Source organism: Pomacea canaliculata, linkage group LG8, assembly GCF_003073045.1.
Source record: "Pomacea canaliculata isolate SZHN2017 linkage group LG8, ASM307304v1, whole genome shotgun sequence".
Classification (NCBI taxonomy): Eukaryota; Metazoa; Mollusca; class Gastropoda; order Architaenioglossa; family Ampullariidae; genus Pomacea; species Pomacea canaliculata.
This window is the reverse complement of record NC_037597.1, coordinates 29,027,060-29,053,352: the sequence shown is the minus strand read 5'-3', so window position 1 is coordinate 29,053,352 and position 26,293 is coordinate 29,027,060. Positions and strand designations below refer to the sequence as shown.

Genomic DNA, 26,293 nt, shown 5'->3' with positions numbered 1-26,293 from the left:
TGTGCAAATCTCGATCAGATTTGTATCGTAGTGTAACAATGAATCTGTTGAGGCGAGTGTGTATTTCTGTTGATTTTAGGTGAGCCTGTGTTTTAATGTTTGAAGAATGGGGAAATTTCTGCATTGGATGAGTGTGATATACAGTGATACCTCGGTTCTCGAACGCCTTGACTTTCGACCAAATCGGTATTCGACCAGGAAATTCGAGAAAATTTTGTCTTGGAATCCGAACAAATATTTGGAACTCGAACATCCAAACGTCCGAGATGAGCCGAGTTGAGCCGAATGGCGTTCATTCGGCCCAGCGCGCCTTGCTTGCGTTATCCGTGACAATAACCATCCCCCTTCACTCCTCCCTCCACATTCATTCCCTCCTGCCATAAAGTTTGGTACAGGTACAGTAAATGAAACACAATTTACTGTACTGTACAGTACATTTTATTTATTTAGTTTTTTTGTTTTGTTTTAATAAATACACTTTTATTTCTTATTTCTTGTTGAGACTCTTTTCTACATATTATATACAAATTAGGCCAGTAAATAAGCATTTTCTGGGGCTTGGAACGAATTAATCCAGTTTCCATTATTTCCTATGGGTTTCATTGCTTCGGTTCTCGAACAATTTGGTTCTCGACCGTCCTCCCGGAACGAATTATGTTCGAGAACCGAGGTATCACTGTATTTGTGTATATTTTATGGATATAGTTAAAAATAGGTATTGCTTGAGTGAGGGAGGGAATAGTGAAGTTTTGAACTTGCCATTTGTCTAAAGACTTTTTTTTTTCCTCCAGGTTTTTGTGTTTTTTCACTTTTATTGTTCGTTCTTCGTTTATTCATCACATCATATCAAATTATATTTATTTAAAATTTAAACTGATTTTAATTAGTTATCTTCCTCATGCTTGCATTATTGTAACGTCTTGCTTGCTGGCTGCCCTGCATATCTTCTTCATAAACTCCAGAAAGTACAGAACTCTGCTGTACATCTGGTGCTTACAGCAAGGAAACAGGACCATGTACTTCACGTGTGATTATGCTCTAGATCAGTGATGCCCAACCTTTTTCGGCCTGCGGGCCATATCTATTTCGGACAGCCGTGTCGCGGGCCATATCCATTTCGGACAGCCGTGTCGCGGGCCACTTCACCACAAAAATACAAAAAAGAAAAAAAAAAAAATTAGAGCAGATACCATTTTTATTAGAAACAAGTTGTACTTACCATTAATTATGTACTAATTAGTGGGATATTTGAAGTTGTTTTCCCGAAACCAACTTCTGAATGTCCGGCCTCATCGTAGACACCACGTCAGAGCACTGAATCGAAATGTTCGTCCATCGAAAAAAAGATTGGGAAACGCCCATACGTGGGGATAAATACTTCTTCTTCCTTTTTTTTTTTTTTCGTTTTTTTAAGGTCTTCTTTTATTACTAACATGCCGATTTCCTGCACTGTGGGCAGAAGTTTCGCGGGCCGGATGGCACCGCGTCGCGGGCCGGATTTGGCCCGCGGGCCGTAGGTTGGGCATCCCTGCTCTAGATTATTATTTATGCTTTCTAACAGTGAACAACAACTAACAGACACAGCATGTTGTACCAGCATTCCTACTTATATAATACAATTGCTAGCATGCATCGATATGACTTAATGAATCATTTAAATCTATTTACCAACCACCGATGAAACATCACATGCACGTCCAAACAGAAGTTATTGCTGCTGCTTGTACTAGAAATACTAAAAACTTCTATTCATCAATTCACTTCTTGACTCTTTAATGGAAAGGGGTCCATAGTAATTTTTGCAAAATATGACAGTAAGGCAAAATAATTTGTGATATTTTCACCATTTAGTAGAAAAGCATGTTTCTAGTCCTCTTTTTTGCACATGCATAAGCAAACAGTCTCAATAAATGCTATTCAAATACTATAATACATATGTACTATTGTGTCCTTATTTTGATCATTTTGTGTAATCCAGCCAGCATTAGTCTATCATTGACCTGTCTGACATAATTGCTGCTGCTCGTGCAGCTCCTGCCCATATTTGTCTGCTGGTTGTTCTGCAGCAGCTGAAAGTCCCTGAAGGTGGGCTTGAATGTTGCCAATATCTGTTTAGACATCCCACCAAAATATGTGTAAACTCTTTTTAATTGTCTCACTGTTAATTAGCATAAAATATCAATTGCTAACATCTTGGTTTCATGTATATCTTAGCAATTAATACTTATATGTAGATTTGTATAAATGATATTTTAATATTTATAGATTTATAGAAATGATATTTTAACGATGAACAACAATACAATGTCTCACAAGACTACTACTTTCTATGTGTCAAAATTTTTAATTAAAGTAAATAGAAGTGTTCACTTTGTAAGACATTTCCCTGAAATATAAGCTGTTATTAGTGTTATTAAAGCAGAAAGATTGAGACCATCATCTGACCCAAGAGACAGACCACTATGCATCAAAGATCATCAACTTCCAGACTGAGCCACTGACTCTCAACTGCCATGACTGCCAATAGGCAATTTAGAATGCTCTGCCCCCTTTTCTTCATGCAGCAGAGATGCTACAGGCCTTCCACTCTTATCACAATGTTTGACTTGTAACTTATCATAATGTCTATCTCCTTTTTGGGGGGTGAGGGGGTGAAAGCTGGTCTCTGTGTGAGAAAATACACTTTATAAAGTTACTATTACTATCACAACAGTTGTTGTTATGAAACTAGTACTATTATTATTACAACTGTTGTTGATCTCTAAAAATGAGACTGGAACTGCCAACACTGTAGTCATTAATCCCAAGGCTACCAACTCTGGTGGTTTTGTTTTGTTTTGTTTTTTTTGAAGGGGGAGGGAGTTGATCCCCACAGACAACCTTGGGTATCCAGTAAGGGAATTTAAATGTGAAGAAAGGATTGCACAAAAGGACACACTTGCCAAATAGCATGTTATTAAGGAGAAACGTTAAAAAAATGTTTTGTGGATTAGTATGTGAGTTTGTTCAGTCTAATGTTCACTGCACAGGTAGCACCTCTGTAGGCCATGGAAAATTGAAAAGAAAGTTAGATCAATTTACCAAAAACATTAAGGCTAATACTTACATCTCTTAACGGACCTTGACATGTCAACCATCATCTCTGTGCAAGATGTCATGTCATCCATTTGTGTGCACACAGCCTTATACTCCTCCTAGCAACAGGGCAAAGGAACAACATCTAAAACATTATGGTAATACTTTAAAAACAATCATAACGTTATCATAATGCATGTACTTTCAAGCAAATCACAGCACATGAGAATAAATGCTGTCAAGCTTTCCAGAGTACACAAAGCAGCAGCACATTTAACATCCTGCATGATCATGGCCAGTACTCTAAATCCTCTTAAGCTTTACTCCATGCAGAAAATCAGGAACAAGGAGAAAGATCATCTACCATGCTAATGATAGGAATCTATATTTCCCTGTTCCCTCCGAAACAAACCCACCTAGCTACCAGACTAAGGATGAGACTGCACACCATCCCCACCTACCTACCAGACTAAAGATAGGACTCCACACTTCACTCTCCCCTTCACATTGCCCCACCTAGCTACCAAACTAGAGCCAAATGTCTGGAACTAAATGTGAAATGCTTGAAGGAGGCTAACTCACTGTTTAAAACTTATGATATGATAAATGATAAATGTCAGAAAATTTTATGTACAAATATAGCAACACAACTGTTGCTGTAGCTACTGAACTTTTAATGATGCAGTGAATATCTTGAAAAAAAAAAAAAAAAAAGAAAGAAAATGAAAACTCCAAAAGTAATGTAACAGATCACTAAAACAAACCCTTATTTTCTGAGCTTCCTTATGAAACATCTCAGCCTTGCAGCGTTTCCATGCTGCTTGCGTCTGCCTGCGACAAGCTCCAAGCAGCCCCTGCACCTCTTGTTTGATGATCTCCATCTTCATGCCCACATTTAACAAAATTATGTTATCTCTAGCTCCATTTTCAACTCAAAAACTGGAATCAGGGATAGATAATTTTTTTTGTAACAGCTTTGCTAAGACCATCTGCAAGCCTTTTCCAGATTTATTCAAGCAATAATATTACATGTACAAAATTGCACAGGCAGATCCTCCGCAAGGTGTTCATAGTTTAATACAGGGATGCCCAACCTACGGCCCGCGGGCCATATCCGGCCCGCTTTGCGGTGCCATTCGGCCCGCGAAACTTCTCCCCACAGTGCAGGAAATAGGCATGTTAGTAATAAAAAAAAAACCTAAAAAAAAAAAAAGGAAAAAAAAAAAGGAAGAAGAAGTATTTATCCCTACGTAGGGGCGTTTCCCAATCTTTTTTTCGATGGACGAACATTTCTATTCAGTGCTCCGACTTGGTGTCTCTACTATGCAGCCGGACATTCAGAAGTTGGTTTTGGGAAAACAACTTCAAATATCCCACTAATTACTACATAATTAATGGTAAGTACAACTTGTTTCTAATAAAAAATGGTATCTGCTCTATTTTTTTTTCCTTTTTGTATTTTTGCGGTGAAGCGGCCCATGACACGCATGTCGGAAATGTGTATGGCCCGCAGGCCGAAAAAGGTTGGACATCACTGGTTTAAGACATCTAACAGAAAATGATCAATTCTGCATTTTTTTTTTCAGGGTATGCTAATTTAAAAATACCTGCTGTTCACTGTCACTGATGAGAGCTGGTATGATAGGAAGTACTTGTCTCTCTAGTTCTAGCTTTTGTTTTGCCATCCTGTCTCAAACATCAACCAAAATCTTATTGTCAGGTATTTCTATTTCATAGTCTAGTCAAGGTAAATCATTAAGAGATCTAGTATGATGGGGAGTACTTGTCTCCAGTTCTAGCTTCTTTTACCATCCTGTGTCAAACGTCAATCAAAATCTTATTGTTATGTTCATATCGCACACACTATATCCAAGATAATCTTCAACAGTATTTTGATTTCATAACATATGTGTGCAGACACTTCCAAACTTAAACTAAATACCTGTAGTTTTTTTGATCTATCAAGCTGTTTGTGTACATAATGTAGTGGTTCATTAATCACTTAATACCTGTTTAACTACATGCCTTTTTTGGTTGTTAATGCTATAGTATTTAGTTGTTCTTGTTTACATAATGTAGTGGTTCATTAATCACTTAGTACCTGCTTCGCTACATACCTTTTAGTTGTTGATTCTATAGTATTTAGTTGTTCTTGTCTGGCCATACACTGGGGCTGCATCATAAGTGCTATATTAAGTTCTTCTTCCAGTGTCTCACATTTTACTTCCTGCAAAGATGGCACACATTCAGTCACTTTTCTAGTTCTTAGCATATTAAATCTTAAAACATCAGAGAGTGAAACATTGATATTTTTTACCAATGCTCACACTCAAATGCTGCTCTCATCATAAATGTTCACTCTTTTATATTATTTCTTACCAAAACATACTGAGGGGCACTTACCTTCATGGTAACCCCAACCCTAACCCAGAACCACACTGAGGGGCAGTTACATTCTTTTCTCCAAGCAGGTCTTTCAGCATCTTGTGTGTCCCAAGTCACCTGCCAATATCATGATGACCCAGACACAAATACATCTTGTTTGTTTTTCACACCACCTGCTGATATTATGATGACCCAGACAAAAGTACATCTTGTTTGTGTTTCACATCACCTGCTGATGTTATGATGACCCAGACACAACTACATCATTCAATACTACCTTTTGTTCTTGTTAGTATCCCCTTCGCATCTAGATACCCTTTTGGTTCTCACTGAGACCTAATTTCTGGCTGACACCTCTGTCTCACATGATGCAACATCACACAGCAGTACATGTAGTTATCCTTCTTGTGCTCCATTCCTAACTAAAGAGCAGAAGGTATATCACCCTAACCTTAACTAAAGAGCAGGTATATTCTAACTACAGGTAGTCCTCGACTTACGACGTTGATCCGTTCTTACGCGGCGTCGTAAACCGAATTTCGACGTAAGTTGGATCATACGTTCATACAGTACTGTACCATAATAACAGTACAGTACTGCAAACACTTTGCCTATCCAAACACCTATCCTAACACAGTACCCTACATAATTATCAATAAACATAAGTACAGTAAAATATTATGCAGTACAGTACGTTTAATAATGAAATACTGTACTGTAAGTGCTAAACCTCATAAGTCGGAATGAGCGTCGTAACTCGAGACCGTTGTAACCCGAGGACTGCCTGTACCATATTTGCTTGGGATGTCTCACAGATGTCTCATGTGAGAGAGAAATGTTAGATATAAAAGGCAACCCAAAAGATGCTGCAAGATATAATAATAGTATCTGAGATTAAAAATAAAGAAAAAGAAAATATTATGTCCAAAATGAATGCAAAAAAAACCCCAAATGCAAAAGATGCCCATATGAAAGACTCAAAACTGCCCCACATAATAGAACAATAAAACAGTAACTGCAGAATACTAAACAGTAAGAAACTGAAGAAATTTATGAGCTATAACAATTGCATTCATTCACACACAGCAGCATTAAAAAATTGCACCCCCAAAACAAGGAAGGATAGCTTCAATCTATTGGTCCTGCATGCAGGTACATAGAATCAGCAGCCTGATGGAGGTTGATAAAACTCTCTTGACGAGACATGCTTTTCATCGCATAGAATTGCAGACACTTTTAGAGTAAACAGTCTGAGGATAAAAAAATCCAGTTGTGGAGATGCAGGGTGTTGATACCCGTACATCTCACATGCTGAGTGAGTGCTCTTCCATATGAGCTACATCCCCTGTGGAAAATTTATAGGTTATATGATCGGAGACTTCCAGAATAAGTGAAGAGACTGAATGACAAGTGTCTTATATATATATATTCAGACGAAGATGATCTACAGATCAGACGAGCAGCATTATTCTGGATCCTTTGAAGAAGATACTTGGGAATTACTTATCATTGCATGCATATCTAAATCTAATATATAATGAATGACCAATGACTTGGTTACAGAAAGCTTCTGCTTAAAGGCAATCTTACAAAACCTATACTGTCAAAAATTGACAAAGTCATATTAAACAATTTCAACCAGTCACATATTTGACAATCTGTGCCCTGTTAAGATGGTCCTTTGTTTGTGTGTAATGACTGATTACATTTGGTGCTAATTGTGTAATGTGCAAATATGTGCTAGGATGTGAAAGAAGCAAATACAGTGTGTTAAGAATTGGAAGAGATGAAGACTGTACTCACTGACTTCACAATACTGGAGCGTCTCAATGCAGGGTGTTGTAATATAAAAGGTTCTACACCCAATCTGCTACAAAATTCCTCCACACTGCCAGGAACGTCCTGTTCAATCAGGTAATACAGCACAATTTGTAAAATCTTTTTGTTTGTGAAATTTTGTGCAGTGAATGAACTTCATATACTATGTTCAAGAAACAACCAAATAAATTGTCATCAAGGCAACTCGTAACACTCATTAGTTATCGGAGAAAAGAGGTGGCTTCAATTCCAATTCAGAGTAAAATCGAAACTAACACATCTTTTCTCAGCCATTTTCTTTTTTTATTATTTTTTTATCTCTCTACATTTGATCTAATAATAATAAATGCGTGATTAATATAGTACTCACAAAAGAGCCTGCATGAAAGTGATTTAATAATAATAGTAATAATAAAAAAAATGTATGTTTCATATAGTACATGATCAAGCTCACGAAGAAGCATGCTCTCAACATGCAAGTGATGTAATAATAATAACACATGACTTACATGTATATAGTGTATGATCAAGCTCATGAAAAAACATGCTCTCATTATGCAAGTGACATACAACTGAAATAATGCAAACTAAGAGCATAATCTAAATGAAATTTAAGAAATAAATCAGATATACAACTCTAGTTCTTCTTAACTGCTCTAATATTGAATACGAGTTTCCACCAACAGCCTCAACTGGTATCCAAGGGTAAATTTGGCAAATGTTTTTTGAGACTGAAGTATGATCAAACCCAGACAAGATTAATTTAAACTTCTTTTTTTGTTAAATGTTGTAACATACTTGTACAAAGGATCACGCGGAATCTCATTTTCATGTGTTTATGTTGTTGACCTAAACATCAAACTGTATTACATTAACTTTGATCAACAGATCTTATGTTCACCTTACTGCTTTCTCGCTATATCTACTTTCATTCTGTTTTTCCTTCAACATGACCTGCCTTGGTCTTGGACAAGGCGGTTGCGTCTATGTAACCCTACTATGCTTTAATGCCTCCCTGACTACAACCAAAACTTTCATCTAACCTTGTCATTAGCAAGGAGGCTGTGACTATGTAGCCCTACTATTTTTACAAGTACTAGGAAATACTTTCCTGACCATCACCCAAACTTTGATATTGTCTTGCTATTAAAAATGCATGTCTGGAAACATCTCCTATGGTAGTCATAGGAGCAGTAATCAGGAAATGGTTCATTATGTGTAAGGTCGGGCACAACACTCTCCTGCCTCCTTTGACTTTCACTGATATATCAGATACCCATCACTACTGGGTGGACAGAGGGAGATCCCCAGTCACTGATATAGTAGACACCTATCACTGCTGGGTGGGCAGAGGAAGTTTTCCATTTATTAATACATCACTGTTGGATGGGCTGGTGGAGTTTTCTAGTCAGTGATATAGCATATTTCATATTGACACATGACAATACTTCTTTTGTACATAGCAATTAGTGAGTAAAGACCACACATACACACATAAAAATATTAACACAAACACACCTACTAATACATAAAAATATTAATCAGTTTTACTATTAAAAAAACAACAACCAAAAAACAAAAATTTACAAAATACTTTAAGTCTCTCATTCACTATAGAACTGGATATCAGAGACAGTGGAAGCTTAGCAGTAGCACACAGTTACTGTGGCTTATTAAGACTAGTATTTCTTTACATTTATGCACTATGATTATCAATTACCAAGGAAAGATTTTGTGTTAAGTGAGAAAAAAAAAATTGAAAGGAGTGCAATCTTCCTTTACATGCATGAAGACATTACTAGCAATTAATGGATTTGTCAGACAACACAACAGACCAATACGTACTAGACATTACAAGTTTATACAACAGATATGGCTTGGTCGATAGAAGTACACAAAAATAAGGGTATAAAGAAAGCATCAAAGGCTGCATGAGTATTAAAATTATTAACACATCCAAACAGTACAAGGTGTTCACAAATGTTTATTTGCTTGGCATTTGTACATCTTTTTTCATATGTTGTTCAAAATCTTTGGATGGTCAAATATTAAAAAAATAAAATGCTATTATCTTTTTCATCACTACAATAATCACTGAGTTCATCTTGTTCTATACCCATGATCGCCTCATTTTTGTACCTAAAATCCTGTGAATTAACCGAATTTGTAGCCATCCTTGAATAGTGTAATTTAAGATACAGTGCCATTTGTCATTTCTCACCAATTTAGATTCTTATTTATCACAGCAGTTTGGTTTGAGGTTTTTGGTTAGTAATATATCATAGTAGTGTTCCTTTTTTTACGGAATAGATTATTTGAAGAGATTTGTGGAAGTCATGGTGGTAATCTGTTTTATCTGTTAGATTTAGATGGCCAGCATTTATGTATTTCTTAATAACTTGCATGCATCCCATGTAGGAAACAAAGTTTATGTTCAAATTGAATTTATGTGTAAAAGCCTGACACGAAAGGAAGTTGCCATTTCTTTCAATTACATATCTTATTGCATATATTCCTTTGTCGAACCATCTCCTATAGAAAACTACCTCATTGTCTATCTTGATATTTTCATTGCAGAAAATAGGTTCATTTAACATTTCATCTACCTTATCCACAGAAATACTTTTAACTAATTCATTATATGCTTTAAATACATCAGTACAAAAGTCAATCGTTTCAAGGAATAAGCCAACTGATGAGCCCAGTTTCTCTAAAAAGTGACCTAGTTTATGTTTGAAGAGGAACATGTCTTATGGTCTTTAATGTGCTGATCCAAGATACTTTCATTGTGTCCGTACTTCTCTTAATATCAGGTATTCCAATGCTTCTAAATTGAATATTTTTTTTACTGAAATGCCTCTACTTATTTTGTCCCTCTTCTTCCACCATACAGAGAAAAATAGAGATCACTGATTTCTACAAGTTTATTCTCATAGTTCAATTCTACACATTTCTTTTAGGTCATTTGTAAACCATATGCCTAACATTTTTTATATGTCTGGATTCCACTGGAAGCGTAAATTCGGTAAGTACCTATTAGATGAGTTTAGTTAGCTTCCAAGCCAGATTGCAATTGATTTTTCAGCATTAAGGGTTAATCCAACTACTTTTCGAAAAGAATCAAGTGTTCTTATAGATTCTTCAATAAAGGTTCTTTCAGCCCCTTATCATAATTACTAGGATTTCTACACTCAGGATGAACAAATAAGGAAAAATGTGATCTCATTGTCGGCAACTTTTTAGTCTGAACTATGCATGAACAATCAGGTTAGTTTACCTGAGCAAGAGGAACTTAAAAAGTTAAAAACAAATGTTATAGAAAATTGGGACTAAACAATGATGATGTAGACTAGAGCATGTAAAGGGAGTGATCCTATGCTATACCTCACAAGCAAAATATGTTCCGATTACTCTAAATGTTGGTTGACCAATAGATTCACATGCCACATTAAAAGTGTGAGATCAAGGTTTTAGTGACAAGAAATGTATTCATTGATAACAAAACTTCTAACCCTGATCATGTGACCAGAAATGCATTGATAGCAAAGCTTCTAATCCTGAATACCCTGATCAGGCAGCAATAGCATCGGACTTTGCTTTTCTCTTTTTAATCTCTTATAGCATTAGTAATAGTACTGGCATGTTGGTATCACAAGAAAGTATATTATTCATTCCAACTTTGTGCTAACCCCAATCATTTGTCAAATAATAGGGCACAACAAACAAAGGAAGATATATTTACATTAGGTACCATTTCATTTTGAACTATTTAATCAATGAGCATTGTGGATAGCAAGAGAATTTTTTTGTATAATGACTTCTTCTGCATAAACTCTTCCTGCACATTATGAAAATGTTATGCTGAAACATGGTACATTATAAAATAGTTCTGCAGAAAGAACAGTCAAATTCAAAAAGTTAAGAATTGTGTATGCCAGTCGATTCTTGGTATTAACTGGGAAATCAAGTTGCAGGAATTATTTGTGGGGACTGGCAGTTGAGACAATATAACATTTAATTTTCCCCGAAAGTTGGTTATGGACATTCAGAGATGGTCCCTGTGCTAGAGGGGTTTCCAGGGATGGCCTATAGCCCTATATGTTACAGATCCAATGGAGAGCAGAAGGAACAAGAATGTTTTTACCCTGCAGCGTCATACTGAGTTTGTTCAAATGGTCCGTGACGTCAACAAGAAAGGTAAGATCTATACGCCATCGGAAATCACAAATTCAGGGAAAGCGTTCGTCTTTTCCTTCCTTTTTAAAAAGATAATTTTTTACTTTTTTCTCGGAGCTCCCAAACTTGCTTCACAACTTTTACAAAGCTAAGCTGCCAGACATTAATGTCTAAGGGAACATCTTTATGATCGGCTTCAACTTCCTCAAAACAATCTAATGAATTGCCGGTGGTACATTTTGGCAGAGCGCTTCTTGATATTTAATGCAATGAAGAAAGGTGACTTCATGATTGGAATATATTTGATGAACAGTTCGCTGAATTCTGGTCAGAAGATCAACGTTCCAGCCAGTTAAATTTGGAGATCCATCAGTAGTGACACTTCTTAATTTTCCTCATGGAAGTCCATGCTTTTTAATGCACCCTTTCACTTTCATAAGCACATTTTTGCCTGTTGTAGTATCTTTCATTGATTCCGTCAAAAGCAGTTCCTGGTTATATCGAAGGTTATTTGGTTATATCCTGAGTATATATATATATCGAAGGTTATATGGTTATATCCTGAGTATATATCGAAGTCATCATTAACACCACAAATAAAAATATGCAGCTGTGCAGTATCCGTTACATCTGTATTATTATCCAACGCAAATGAATAACAAAGTGCTTACTCTTATTCATCAGCTGTTCCAGCAAATCGTGTTCCATATGCTCTATTTGGTGCATCATTCTCCTTGTAACGTTTTACGAAAGAGTGTGTTGAATGTGTCTGCGAGCGTGTGTAAACATCTGCATGTAAACCATGCTCGCTGCACTCTTTCACCTTTTTCAACAAAAAGGTCCGGCCAACGATTAACACATTTAATGTTTATGAAATTAATTAGCGATGAGATGTAGATGAAACAAAATAAAAGAACGCTACTCCCTCAGCGTCAACCTCCTCCTACGGTTAGCAGACGGGCCGGCGAGATCACTGACTGGACCAGCAGGTTAATCCAATGAATTACTTCACGCAGTTCGTGAAGCTAAGGAGAGATTAAAGCCGTATCGGCGAAGATGTTATATTCCGATTGAATTAATTACTACACCACACTCGAAATACACACGATAATACTCCACTGGAAAAATCGTTGGATATCCGTTGCAGGCAGTTAACCACACACTGTTCACTCTCCACGGAGCTCTGTACTCTCCAACTGCTTGGTCTCGACTCCCCGAGAAACATTAGAACCACCCAGTTAACCCATCCTTTCTTCCCTCCTGACCAATCAGGCCCCCTTAGCGACCAGGTAACTAGGACGACCTCCTAACAGTCTTTCTTGGAGACTGTGCCGACCAATCATAAGTACTACATGGCTTCTCCATTGCCTACCGTCGCCCTAGTTACGCTGTGCTAAGCTCATTTACGTCATTCCATCCATGACGTAAGAAAATGAGTCATACAGAGCCGCATCAGCGCTCGCGCGACTGCTCTTCCCTGATCGCAAGGAGAATAAAAAAATAAAAATGAATCTAACTAGATTCGCATCAGTCACGAATCGTTACACTCCTGGATAAGCTAATATTCTCAAAGTCCTTCTCATTCTCTGGACACATAATTTTGACTACCTCAAGTATGCACTTCTTGAGGAACTCACTGTCCACGAATGCCGTTCTCTTTTGCAACATTATTTGCCACAATAAAACTCGCTTTTGTTGCTGCCTGCTGAGTTGTGCTCTGTTTGGTCAAAGTATTTTGCTGCCTCTTCAAATGTTCAGCCTATTGTTCTGTCTTTTCTACCCTTGCATCTTGGGAAAGTTTATTGCAATACTTTGGATGCATTGTACTAAAATGGCATTTCAAATTGCATTCTTTGAAAACTGTGATGTCTTCTTGGAAAATTAAGCACACAGCTTTATCTCCAACATCTATGAAAAAAATATCCTGCTGTCCACTCACTTAATTTTTGACACTCACTATTCACCTTTCTCTTTTTCCTGTCACTGATCACGTTTAACTATATGATACTAACTTATTGCACAAAAACTAAAAACTGTCACCTTTTGTGCTGGCAGACACTAAACGATTGAACTTGGACTGATTAGGATCAGACTATGTTGAAACCAAACAATAGTCAGTGGCATTTTCTGCCAGCCTTTTCTTTAAAGGCAGCCGCCAATGCTCTCTCATGACTACATCAGACACATCAGTTGTGTTGTTATAGGTGTACTTTGTGTTTGACTGTTACATGCTGCCAATTTCTACAAACAAGTTGTATTTAATAAATTAAATTTCAATCAAATGAACGTAGTTTAAAAAAAAAACTACTGCACTTCACATGTTGGCAGATGGGCCAGTCCAAAAATGTCTTCGGGCCGTACTTTGCCCACCCCTACCCTAGTAAAACCTTTATAGCAGACACTAACTCATTTTATTAAGTTAAGGGACATTAGATAGTTGTCTAACAAGGTTGCTGTGCAAGAATTACCAAGGAGTGAGAAAGATTGTATCACTAGAGGGATGTTTATGCTTTGTTATTCCTCGAGAAGCATCGGGCCCAACTACCCGACCAGGCCCCTGTTGTGGTAATGTTGCGGTTTCCATAACAGTTGTTTTTTTTTTTTTTATACTAGTGGGTTGCTAGCTCAAAGCAAACTCCCCCAACCTGGAGGGCCAGGTTGCAAAATTTTAGTCTGGCCACTATTCTGATAGGCATGTTTGGCTTGGTTAGACCTGCCAGGAGCACAAGGCTCCTGCAGACAGCTCTGTGAACTGACAAGGCACGCAAGCCAACACACCACTACAAGGTAAGCTGCACCAATTGGTGGTGGCACTAGAGGGATAAATTGTGCTATTTTTGATCAGTCTGGAGAGAAAAGGTTATGTATGTATTTGTAGCAGGGAGATAATCAAAGTGTTGTTTCATGTTCTGCCACTGATATTTTGGTATCCTTATTGTGGGAGATATTTTTGTTTTGCCTATACGTTTTGTTCCCTTTACTTCACAATAGCAGCAAAAAAAAAAACTTAACTAAGTCAACATTGGGCTAAGTGTAATAGATTACAAGAAGCCCACTGGCAGATCTGTTATTTGCTGAGCAAAAGAACACATCTGGAAACAATGTTTGCATGTGTGCGATGATGTGTCCATGACAAAGGATGCCAAAACAGTGTGAAGAAACACATCTTAAGGAGGTTCTCATGTCAAAGGCAATAGTTTATAAATGTTAGCATTACAAAATAGTAAGCAGAAGAAAAATCCAAAACAGAAACTTTACTAAGGTTAATTTGCAGATGCTGAGCTTGTACAAAAGGTGATTCATACTTATTTTCAAACAAAAAGGAATACGTCACCCGATCTTAATGGTAGGTAATCACACCAAATACTAACCTTTCTGTCCAAAAAGCTGCGACCCAAAGAAACTGACATTGCTGTATTGTTCTGAAGACCAGCAGTCAACGAATAAGACAACACTGGATTTGACCGTTGACTCGCATCCAATTCTCCATGGTGCTGTGACACATCTGGCAGGGTCTCAGCAAAGATGTCACAGTACTTCCTTGAGGTAATACTGTTGCTATGGAAAGCAGGTGTTGTGTCTTTTTCTATTTTTTCTGGGGGTATTACAATGGAGATACCAGGACTTTCTATTACAGAATTCTTAGGTGAAGTGCAGTCTTGTAGTATGTGGGAATGACCTATACAGGAAATATCTTGTTGCATAACACTCTTGGGTGACAATGGATAACCTCTTAAAAGTGTTTGTCCATCTATGTCTCCAACATCTGACAATGGCTGGATAACACTGTTTACAACAAGAATATTCCCTGATCTGTTGGCATCAGGTCTTGATGGACTTAACTGAGCAGCCTGTATAGTCTTCTTCTCAATATTGACATCTGTCACAAATGTGCAGGACAGGGATTGGGCAAGAGGCAAGTATTCATGTAGCTGGGCCAGCTTCAATGTGCCTAGTAACTCCACTGATGTCCCAGACCTGGCTTTAGAGGCATGACTGCAGGATTCCATTATTAAACTGTCAGACTTGCCAATGTCACTTGCTGTGAAGTTGCCTTTTGTCTCCTGCAGTTTAAGAGTGACATCATGATTGCTGCAAGCGGTGGAACCTTCATTTGCAGTAGCAGACAAATTCATGGACCTACTAGAAATACGAGAGTTATCTGAAAGGTGACATGTGAAACTCATTGCAGCTCTGGTTTCAGCAAGATCAAACAGCACTGTTTTATTCTCAGTCTGAGCATCATTTACATCAGATATCAAAAGGTGTGCAGGAGATGACAGATTACTAGTAAAACTCATTGCACCTTTGGTCTCAGCAGCATCAAACAGCAGTGTCTTGTTCTCTGTTTGACTGTCTGCAGCCATTGGCAGATTACAAGTAAAACTCATGGCTGCCCTGGTCTCAGCTGTATCAAATAGTAGCGTCTTGTTCTCCACATGAGGAGTGATGTCATTTACACTGAGGTTCGCTTGTGGCAGTGAAGAGAGTTGAGACCACATCACATTCTCAGTCAGTTCCATTGTAACTGCTGCATTGTTGACAGGAGAGGCTGGACCATGCTTGGAGTTTCCTAAAGAGATCTGGCCTCTAGCAGCAGGCACAGAAAGCTGGTGGATGTTTGGCAAAGAATCAACTTGTGAGTTTGTGTTCATCTTACAGGTGGTGATTTGCATTTTTTCAGCAGCACTACACTCACTGCTGACTGCTAGCATGTTAGCCTGGGTGGCAAGAGGCAAAATCCCACTACACAGGATCCTTTTGCTATCGTCACACTTAGTCAGTTTGATCATAGATAAGTTCCTTTCATTACTGTAACTTGACACAACAGGCTGGTATGTGCTAGTCACTCCTTTGTCATTAGACACAAAAGACAGTAATATGTTACTATCTTCTGTAGCACTAACAGTAGACTGAGGTGCAATGCTCTCTTCCTTAGCACTAGGCACACCAGGCTGGGATGCTGTGCTCTCTTCTCTAGCACTAGATACACAATATTGGGATATGCTGCTCCCTACCCTAGCATTAGAAACGTTAGTCTGGGGTTTGTACACTAAAGATGCCACCTGGAAGCCTTTGATCCTTGAACAATGAGAATGTTCAGTGGGTACCAAAATGTCATTGTCAGTGCCTAATTGCAGATCCACTTTGATAGATGCCTCAGCCTCAGCACTAAGTAGGGCTGGTTGTCCCTCAGCTCTCATTGGCGCTGGCTGTCTCTCAGCTCTCTGTAGTGCTGGCTGTCCCTCAGCACTTGGTGGTGCTGGCTGTCCTTCAGCAATTGGTGGTGCTGGCTGTCCCTCAGCTCTAGGTAGTGCTGGCTGCCCTTCAGCAATCGGTGGTGCTGGCTGTCCTTCAGCAATCGGTGGTGCTGGCTGTCCCTCAGCTCTTGGTGGTGCTGGCTGTCCTTCAGCACTAGGTGGAGCTGGCTGACCTTCAGCTGGGGACTGGGCATGAGAAGGAGAGGAGGAATGGGGTAGGGTCTTGGAAACTACATGAGAGGGCAGTTGTACTGATAGCAGTGTTAACCCATTACTAGACCACTGGTCAACTGGTGGTTGTGCACCATCTGGAACCACCACAAAAGACCTTTCCTCAGAGGATGTTTTACATGAGTCTGAAGTAAGGCAAGTATATAGTGTTTGGTCAAGTGTAGCTATTGGTTTGGTCAAAGGAGCTTGAAGTGCAGCCAAAAAGGTCTTGGCACTAGGCTTAAAGAGGGCAGTCTTTGGCTGTTCACTGAAACAGTCCTGGGATTCCCAAGTTACATCTTCTGGTTCTGCATGACCAATGAAAGTTACTTCTTTCATCTCTAGCTTAGTCCCTTGATTTCTTTCATTTATCCTTTGCCTTATATCTTGCAAATGCATATGATTGATGCTTGTTGTGTCTGGAGACAAAGTATGCAGACACTTTCCAGAACTCCCCTCTTGAGGTGAAAGACTGCATGCAATCTCCACTTGGTTCTTATTTATAACAGGTATATTTGACTCTCTCTCACTGGAAGAGCCCTTCAGTGCTGAAAGAAAAGCTTTAGCTGATGGCTTGCACAGTGCAGGCAGGTAGTGAGAATGGCTCATAGTCAGATTTTCTTGTGTCAAGTCCATCTCAGCCTCTGGGTCTGAATGACCAAAAACCACTGTTTCTTCTTTGTCTGTAGAAATAGATTTCACTTTGTCAGCAAAATCTTTTGTACGAGGTAGAGAGATAGGAGGGTATATATTCAAGCTGTCCTGAGTCAAGTCCATGTCAGCCTCTGGGTCTGAATGACTAAAAAGCACTGTTTCTTCTTTGCCTGTAGTGGTCACTTCATTTACTATTGGCTTGGTCCTGTACTCACCGCCTGCTGGCCTCCTGCTGACCAGTCCCACAATGTCTCTAGGCTCTGGTTCTACAAGGTTGCAAGCCATCTCCGTAGTGTTACTGTTCACTGTCTTGCTGATGATGGTCTTGTCCTTAGCAGCATAAGGCATGGTAGCAGAAACACCCAGCACCCTTGTCAAGAAGTCTTTAGCAGACAGTTTGGGGATATTACCACCAGCCACAGGTGAAATGTCTTCTGTCTGGGATGTCTCCATAGTAAGTTCCATGTAATCTTCCTCAAACATCATTGTCTTATTGTCTCCACTGCCTTTTGTCGATATATTTTTGGGTTCAGTACCATCACAAAATCTTGTTTCAATGTCATCCCCGGCGACTCCCCTCTCCACAGCACACATAGCTGATGAAAGACCAATGTTATGCTGTTTGCATGTACTGCCGACACTGGGCACAAAGTCAGACGAAATACCTTCGTTATTGAGACTTGGCACAAAGTCAGCAAAAGCAGCTGATATACCTTTATTTCCAGGGCCAGTCATTCTCGTGCCTGATGAAAGCAGTCTGCCACAAAAAGAAAAACCGGAAGTTCTGGGGTCTTCATGTAAGTTTACTGCAAATAATAAGCTAGAAAGCAATAACAGAGACAAGTGGTCAAAGCAAGACATTTATGACATGGTTTTTATATTTCAGTCACTGCAAATAAAACTCTTTTCAGCAAATACAACAGATATACAGATAAAAGTATCATTCTAGTTCAGATTTATTTAACCACTGCCAACTTGCATATGTAATTTTTGGGACAAGTCTTATCTCCACAAATTCTCTTTTTTCAGCACACATGTGCTGAGTGGAAATTCCCACCACAGATTCTTCATAGTGTTGTGACACTAGGTATTCTTGTGGATAAAAAAAATAAACAAAGAAAATAAAATGAGAGGGTTCCTTTAGCTTCATATGATTGGTCACATCTGCCTTCCTGTCAGTTTCTGCCACCAAAAGCTCATGCCTGCTTTCTGTGTTGTCCTGCTGGATTACTGCCACTCTCTGCTCACTGAACTCCCTAATCCACAAGTAGACAAACTTCAAAGGGCTTAGAATAATGCTGCTTGTATTGTCTTCGCTTGGTGAAAAGTGGACCATGCTAACCCTCTGTTGTACAATCTTTACTGGCTGCCAGTCAAAGTTCACATTGATTACAAGACTGCCATACTATCTTATTACTCAAATTGGTCTCTGGTCTACTTGTACTGTCTTCCCTAGGTGAAAAGTGGTCTATGCTACCCCTCTGTTGTACAGACTTTACTGCCTGCCAGTTCAAGCTCACACTGATTACAAGATTGCACCTGTATCCTACTATTCAAGTTGGTCGCTGGTCTACTTTTGCTGACCTCTCTGTGTTGTGCATTAGATGGGGGAAATTTGGTAGATGCTCTTTTTCCTTTTCGGAACCCACTGTTTGTAATTCTTTGCACCCTTTTTTATCCAAACCAATTCTACTTAGCCCTCAAAACCCATCTCTTGATGAAATATCTCACATAATCAAGCAAACTATTCCACTCACTCCTCAGTTCTTCATCCTCAACCATGCACTTAGTTGCCATGGCATCATCTGTTTACTGACACTTATATGTTTCTTGTATGGTTGGCTGTAGTTGAGCTTGCATCCATATGGGAAAATGCACCAACAAATTTTATTATTACTATTATATGATAATAATTTATAGTATTCTGTGATAAATATTTTCTTAGTGTTTTGGTATATTCCACAAAAAATTGACGATGGCAACTCCCCAAATCATTTGGTCTAAACCAAAGTGACTTCATCCTACTGCTTTTAAATCCAGCATGAACAAGGCTAAGATCATACTCATGCAGCAACACAGGTAACAACTATGAGCCAGAGGCTCAAATGAAAATGATGTCTTTGTTGCGAAGAATGAAAATTCATTTGTGTGAAAAATTCATTTGTGTGAATTTGAAGCACAAGAAGGTGGGGGGTGGGGGAGATTGGTGTTTTACGCTGTGCCAGCAACTAAGGCTATATTACGGCAAGGCAGCCAGTCCTGTAAACAGATGCCACGTACAGAGAAAGAACAGCGTGCCCGAGACGAGAAATGAACTCTGGGCAGCCAACCTTCACTGTATTGATGACAGGCGCTAACCGTTGCGCTACCGGACCGCTTCACAAGAGGGTGGTCAAAATAACTGGAAAGAAAAGTTTGAACAGCAGAAAGGGAGTCTGAAATGATCAAGGAGTTTTGCTCTAAAGAGCGATGAACGTGCTGCAAGGCTATCAAAATGGCGTGAAGTTGCACAAAGAAAACAGAACAGCTATCTGTAAGTCTGGCTGAAGCCTGTGTGATTGGAAGGACAGAACTGCTGCCGCAGCTACAAAGCCACCATGTTCGGACTTTTGAGCCATCAGTAAAAATAGAACAGAATCCAGGATAGTCATAGAGAAGTTCTTGAAAGCATTGGAGAAAGATGAGGTTATTTGTGTCACCTTTTTTAAAGGAAGTAAGATCTAAAACGAATCTCTGGAACAGCAATAGTCCAAGGAGGAACTGGCAGTAGAGGGAGAAGCTCTACCTGTTGAATAGCTACTCCAGCTGTTTGTGAGGGCAGAGGGTTGACAAATCTGAAGGAGTGGACAAGTCACTCATACAAGACTTACTCACCACTGCTCAAAACAGGCCTGAGTGTCTCGTCATTTATCCGACTCACCTACAACCCCATGCGTATGCACACACACACACACAAACACCAGAAAATGAGTAGAAGATTACTATTTGTGATGAGACGTAAGTTATGCTTTCAAATCTATTCATTCAACATTTTTCAGATAAACTTACTGCAACATAATAAAGAAAATGTCTTACTCTGATAATATTTCATTAAAAAAAAAAAAAAAAAAACTGCTTAAGGCTGCCCCATGTAGTCTCTGACACAGTGTATTGTAGATAGATAAGTTATTCTACATGCATTCCAAACTCACACAAAGCTCTGATTTACCTGCTGTCAGATGCCACTTGAATCGCAGGTGTCAGAATACTGCAGTCCAAGATACGAGTAGATTCACATGGGAAGTCTTTGCTGTGTATCATGCCATTTATAAATGTTGTCTCTGAATCTTCTGGGACAAACACACTGTCTGACTCAACATGTGCCCATGAGGAATCATTAGGCCTCTGAAAGAGATGATGAATAAAGTATGCATGGACTGAGACATGAGCTATAAGGTTAGGAACATCTTAACTATGCTGAAAATCAAATTGGTGTTTTACGCTGAGCCAGCTACTAAAGTTATAACAGAAAGGCAGCCAGCCCTGTAAACAAATGCCACATGCAGAGAAAGAACAGCATGCCCAAGATGAGAGCTGAACCCAAGGCGGCCAACTCTTACTGTATTAGTGACAGGCACTAACCATTGCATCACCGAACTGCCCTCAGAGGAAGCGGAGAAGGTAGGCTTAACAGAATGAAGACTGAAGTGATGAGAACCAACAAGAAGCAGGAACTCCCAATTCAACTTCATATGTGAGAGAACATTCTGGAAACAGACTGCTTCATCAATAAGGTCAGTGAAACAGACATGAGATCAAAAGCCACATCAACAAGGCCAGGCATGCTTTCAACAGCCTATGGCCCATCTGGAACTCGAGAATTATACCTCCACAGCAAGACGCATTGACTGAGTACTACCTCCCATTCCTACCCCCTACAAATATATATACTAGTCTAGGACTTAGTCTTGGGGGAGGGGGGGTGATTGGTGTTTTACGCCGTGCCAGCTACTAAGGCTATATCACAGCAAGGCAGCCAGTCCTGTAAACAGATGCCATGTGCAGAGAAAGAACAGCGTGCCTGAGACGAGAGCTGAACCCAGGACAGCCAACCTTCACTGTATTGGTCAGAGGCGCTAACCGTTGCGCCACCAGACTGCCGTGGCTTAGTCTTAGGGTTCACCAGTATTTAGTATATGATTTAGTGACAGTGATTAATTTTGCCGCATGGTGCTTGCATACCACTTGTCATACCTTCGCATACTATTAATGGTATGCATACCACAGTTTGAAAACGGGCTCTTGATCACTCATTTCTGTCATTGTCATAGTACTTCCTATAATGAGACTTAGTAAAGACACATGATTCTCCATATTTCTATTATTGTCATAGTACTTCCCATAACTGCAGTTCATGAAACAATTCATCATCACTGCTGTAACTCATTCTATAGAGCAGGAACAAAGCATCATGGGAAGCAACAGTAACTTTCTATTGTTTGTTGTTTGCTATTGCATCAACTATCAACATGACAATCCAGAGCTGAATGACACACCATAGAAAATGCACTTTTGTTTAGGAAAAAGCAGGGTCTTTTGTGGATTTTAAGCTCAACTAAATGTGGGTGTGTAGTACGTGGAAAAAGAACACAACACGAGGTAGATTAGATAATACAACCGAGAAACAAGAGCTAGAATTATAAGAGAAAATTCTTCTAGGAAACTTCTGTCCTCTTTCCAGGAACCCCAAAAAGGAACGGACTGGTTGGAGCTAGGGTTGTTAGAAGCCACAACTAACTGATGGTCCGGCCGCAGTGTTAGCCTAAGTGAGAAAGTGGATCAGCCCAGCTTTACTATCAACAAGGCTGTCATCTTCAGATTCAAATCACTGTCACAAACAAAACAGATTTCCATTCCTGGATTTCCCTACCAATGTTAAAAAGTATCCTCATGAAAACACATTACTGTTCTTTCACATTAGTTTTTTTCATTTGGAAAAAAAAGTACTCCCCACCACCACAAAGGATGAAATTCACCATAAGAATTACAAGACCTGCTCAAGGTGTGCACTTAAAACTTTGTAGATATTTTGTATAACTCTTCTGTTTTTAATTTTTTTTTTCTAAAGATGACATATTTTTAATATGTTGCTCTGTCTGCTCATCTGCCTGATATGTTTTAGTTATTAAAACGTGCTGTGTAATTTCAAGCGGATACTTTGTGTTACTTTCAAGTGCAGATTCTGTGTTGTTTTAAAGTGGAGACTTTGTAGGGAACTGCATTGTCGGAAGGAACATCAGATATTTTGAGACAGTAGATGAAAATGTGTTCGGACTAAGAGTTGGGAAATTTGGATTTGCTTTGTGTTTCCTTTTTCTTCAAATTATATTTATTTAAAATTTAAACTGTTGTCGTTTTTATTTAGTTATCTTCCTAGTCTGAAAGGCACTGTAGAGTGGAGGTGACAGTGAGCATAAAGCCAATGACTTTGTACGAATGGTGGCCAGACTCACTGGACACCAGAATGCCTACTTGCAACTGTCAAGTGGAAGGAGGTCGACCCTGCCATGACCAGAAAAAAAACAAAAAACGACTGGTGTACAACAACATGATGGTCATTTCTGTGCAGGTTCACCATTGCCCAATACAGGCCTAGTGGTGGGTCGTGTTAGCTGCCATGTTTATCGATGTAATCTCCCAAACAACCAGTTCCACTCAAGGAATGAATGAATCACTCCAAATGGGTTTCCAAACAAGTCTGAAAAGTTAATTAGAAATTATCAGAAAAACCAATCAAACCTTAGACTAAAAACCAAACGAAGTGCTCCACAACGTAGTCCATCTGGATTGAGACTAATGAGGTTATATAATATTCTAGGCAAACAGATGAAAACAAAATTTAAACATAGGCAACCGCTAGGAAAACTCACTTGACCTACTTTTACCTCGACATCCACAGACAATACAAAAATAGATACTCTGCTATGTATGTGATGACAATTTTCATTAAAAAAAAGTTCCACATTAAAATGTTTGCAGACTGCAGTCTTTGAATTTTTACTGTCAGTCAAATAGTTTGTTAACTAACAATACAAAGAGAACTTGATGAATAAATATTAATGATATGATTTCAACCCTTTTCTAGGATTATATTATTTGGACAGAGCCAATTTTCATAATTTACTAGGCTCTAGTATTATTACTACTAATTCAACTACAACAAGAAACTGTTCTCTCAAGATTCCCTCATCTACCTGGCCATTGGCAGTTTCCCCAGAAAATGGAACAGAGATGACATCACCACTGCTGTCTGCCACATAATGTTCATCTTTGCAAACCTGTGGTGAGTCACGAGCAAACTCTCTGCACGAAACAAACATTTACGGGTACTTCAAAAATTATACTGAAAATTATACCATAGTGAAAGGATTTAAGAGAAATAAAAAACATATTTGAAAAAAGTTGATGATTATTATTGTACTTTCACTTAAATTTCACTTTAATAAAACGTTCCAATACTTCCAGCTTGATAACAAAGTTGTTTCCCTAGTCTTGGAAATGAGAAATGGAGGGGCTCATCATGTTAGAGCAGTGTTTCTTAACCCTAGGGGTTCGGTGAGTCGGTCTCAAGGGTTCGGCGGAGCCCCCGCCACGGAGGTCAAGACACACCCGCAATTCGTGGTGACACTCAAGAAGGGTTCGGCGAACGTGCATTTGAAACTTGTGAGTTTGGTACCTCAAACAAGGTTAAGAACCACTGTGCTAGAGGTACAAATCCATCTCTGAGAGTTTTGTTTTATGAATATGTATAAACTGTGCTATATTATCTTTGATAAGAAAATGTATAAACTGTGCTGTATCATCTTTGAAAAGAAAATGTATGAACTGTGCTATATTATCTTTGATAAGAATATGTATCAATGTATGAACTGTGCTGTATCATCTTTGATAAGAATATGTATTAATGTATGAACTGTGCTGTATCATCTTTGATTGGAATATATGTGTATGAACTGCTGTATCCTCTTTGATAAGAAAATGTATGAACTGTGCTTTATCATCTTTGATAAGAATATGTATGAACTGTGCTGTATTATCGTTGATAAGAATATGTATGAATGTATGAACTGTACTCTATCATCTTTGATAAGAATAAATATGCATGAACTGAACTGTATCCTCTTTGATAAGAATAAATACATATGAACTGTGCTTTATCATCTTTGATAAGAAAATGTATGAATGTATGAACTGCTGTATCATCTTTGATTAGAATATGTATGAACTGTGCTGTATTATCTTTGATAAGAATATATATGAATGTATGAACTGTGTTCAACTGTGCTGTATCATCTTCATGGAAGTTTTAGCTTGTTGCTACTTCTGGAAAACGTATTTAATTAATCCTTAATTACTGGTCATTTTGAATCATTTTCCTAATCTAATGATAAAGGGGAAACAAAATTATCATAAAAGACTTACTTGACAACATAGGTTTCTGCAAAACTAACACGCTTTGAAGACCTACGCCTCTTCTGATTCTCTTTTTCTTCCTAGGGAAATAATTTACAAAAACACAGAATAAAGAAACAATATCTTGACATTAAATGAGCACAAGCAAATTGATGAGATCAGTAGCAATGCTTTCTTTCTTTTTTTTTTTTTTTTGATCTGAAAGTAAATCAGGAAACTATAGAGCAGTGGAACAAGATGTTTTTACTATTTGCAGTTTCTGCATATTTTTTTCATTTTGATACTCTGCTGTTACGTTGACCTTATCTGGAAAGATGCATACAGTTCCTGCAGTTGATATCCAGACACATGCAGTTTTCTACCTTAGACTTGATATCAAGATATACAGTTCCTTACAGTTGATACCAAGAGACATACATACAGTTCCCTACCTCAGAGTTGAGATCAAAACATAAAGTTCCCTCCCTTAAAGTTAATATCAAGACACATATACAGTTCCTTACCTTAGAGTTGATATCAATGTCAGCAAGAGCTCTTTTCAAAATCTGAAAAACAGAGTAATTTAAAAAAGTTAGGCTACAGAAAATAAGATGCAAACACACACCGAGTAACAAATAGTGTTGTATTATGATAACATAGCCCATGTTCACAATATCCTCAGCAACTGAACAAAAATATCCAGCAGCACTTGAAACTTTGTACTGAGATATACTGCCACTCAAATAGTACTGTTATGAGGAAGAACATGGATATCCTATTTCTAGATGTATTGTCACTCAAATAGCATTCATGAGAAAGATGGCTTTTCTCCTACCAAGCCCCATAAACTTGGGACTTACTAAGATGTGCTTGTAATTTACTTTGTGTATAAATGGGTACCTGTTGTAGAAGTAAGCGTTATATGCAAATATGGTTGCATGGTTGTTGGTGATTCTGTCTGTATATCCTTTCTATAAAGAGCTCTGAGCTAATCATTGAAAAAGTGCTATATAAATCCTCATTATTACTATTACCCTGTTCTAAATGACGGTGCCTGAATGACTGAATGATAATGATGGTGGATGGCAATTTTGTGACTAGTGATGTAGTCTCTTTAACTGAAGATGGATTTTATTCCTATGGTCTGCAGCAGGCCCGTTCTTAGCCTCCATGGGGCCAGAGGTACGATTTTACTCAAAAGCACAGGGCCCCTGACGACTATCAATAGCACAGGGCCCTAGGAAGATGCCTCATCTGCCTGGCCCTAAGCATGGCCCTGCTCT

General features: G+C 38.6%; 1 protein-coding gene across 2 annotated transcripts in view; it reads right to left on the bottom strand.

Moving 5' to 3' along the window:
* Positions 1-26,293, bottom strand: part of LOC112571304 — a 53,451-nt gene that overhangs the window by 9,404 nt on the left and 17,754 nt on the right. For both annotated transcript variants that reach the window (XM_025250203.1, XM_025250204.1), the window contains exons 3-13: positions 25,535-25,576; positions 25,041-25,111; positions 23,813-23,921; positions 20,788-20,963; positions 14,826-18,336; positions 7,264-7,362; positions 5,193-5,302; positions 4,683-4,761; positions 3,840-3,956; positions 3,107-3,194; positions 2,001-2,108 (exon numbers count right to left, since the gene is read on the bottom strand). In XM_025250203.1, the coding sequence (XP_025105988.1) occupies positions 2,001-2,108; positions 3,107-3,194; positions 3,840-3,956; positions 4,683-4,761; positions 5,193-5,302; positions 7,264-7,362; positions 14,826-18,336; positions 20,788-20,963; positions 23,813-23,921; positions 25,041-25,111; positions 25,535-25,576 (4,510 nt within the window). The remainder of the gene's footprint in view (positions 1-2,000; positions 2,109-3,106; positions 3,195-3,839; positions 3,957-4,682; positions 4,762-5,192; positions 5,303-7,263; positions 7,363-14,825; positions 18,337-20,787; positions 20,964-23,812; positions 23,922-25,040; positions 25,112-25,534; positions 25,577-26,293) is intronic.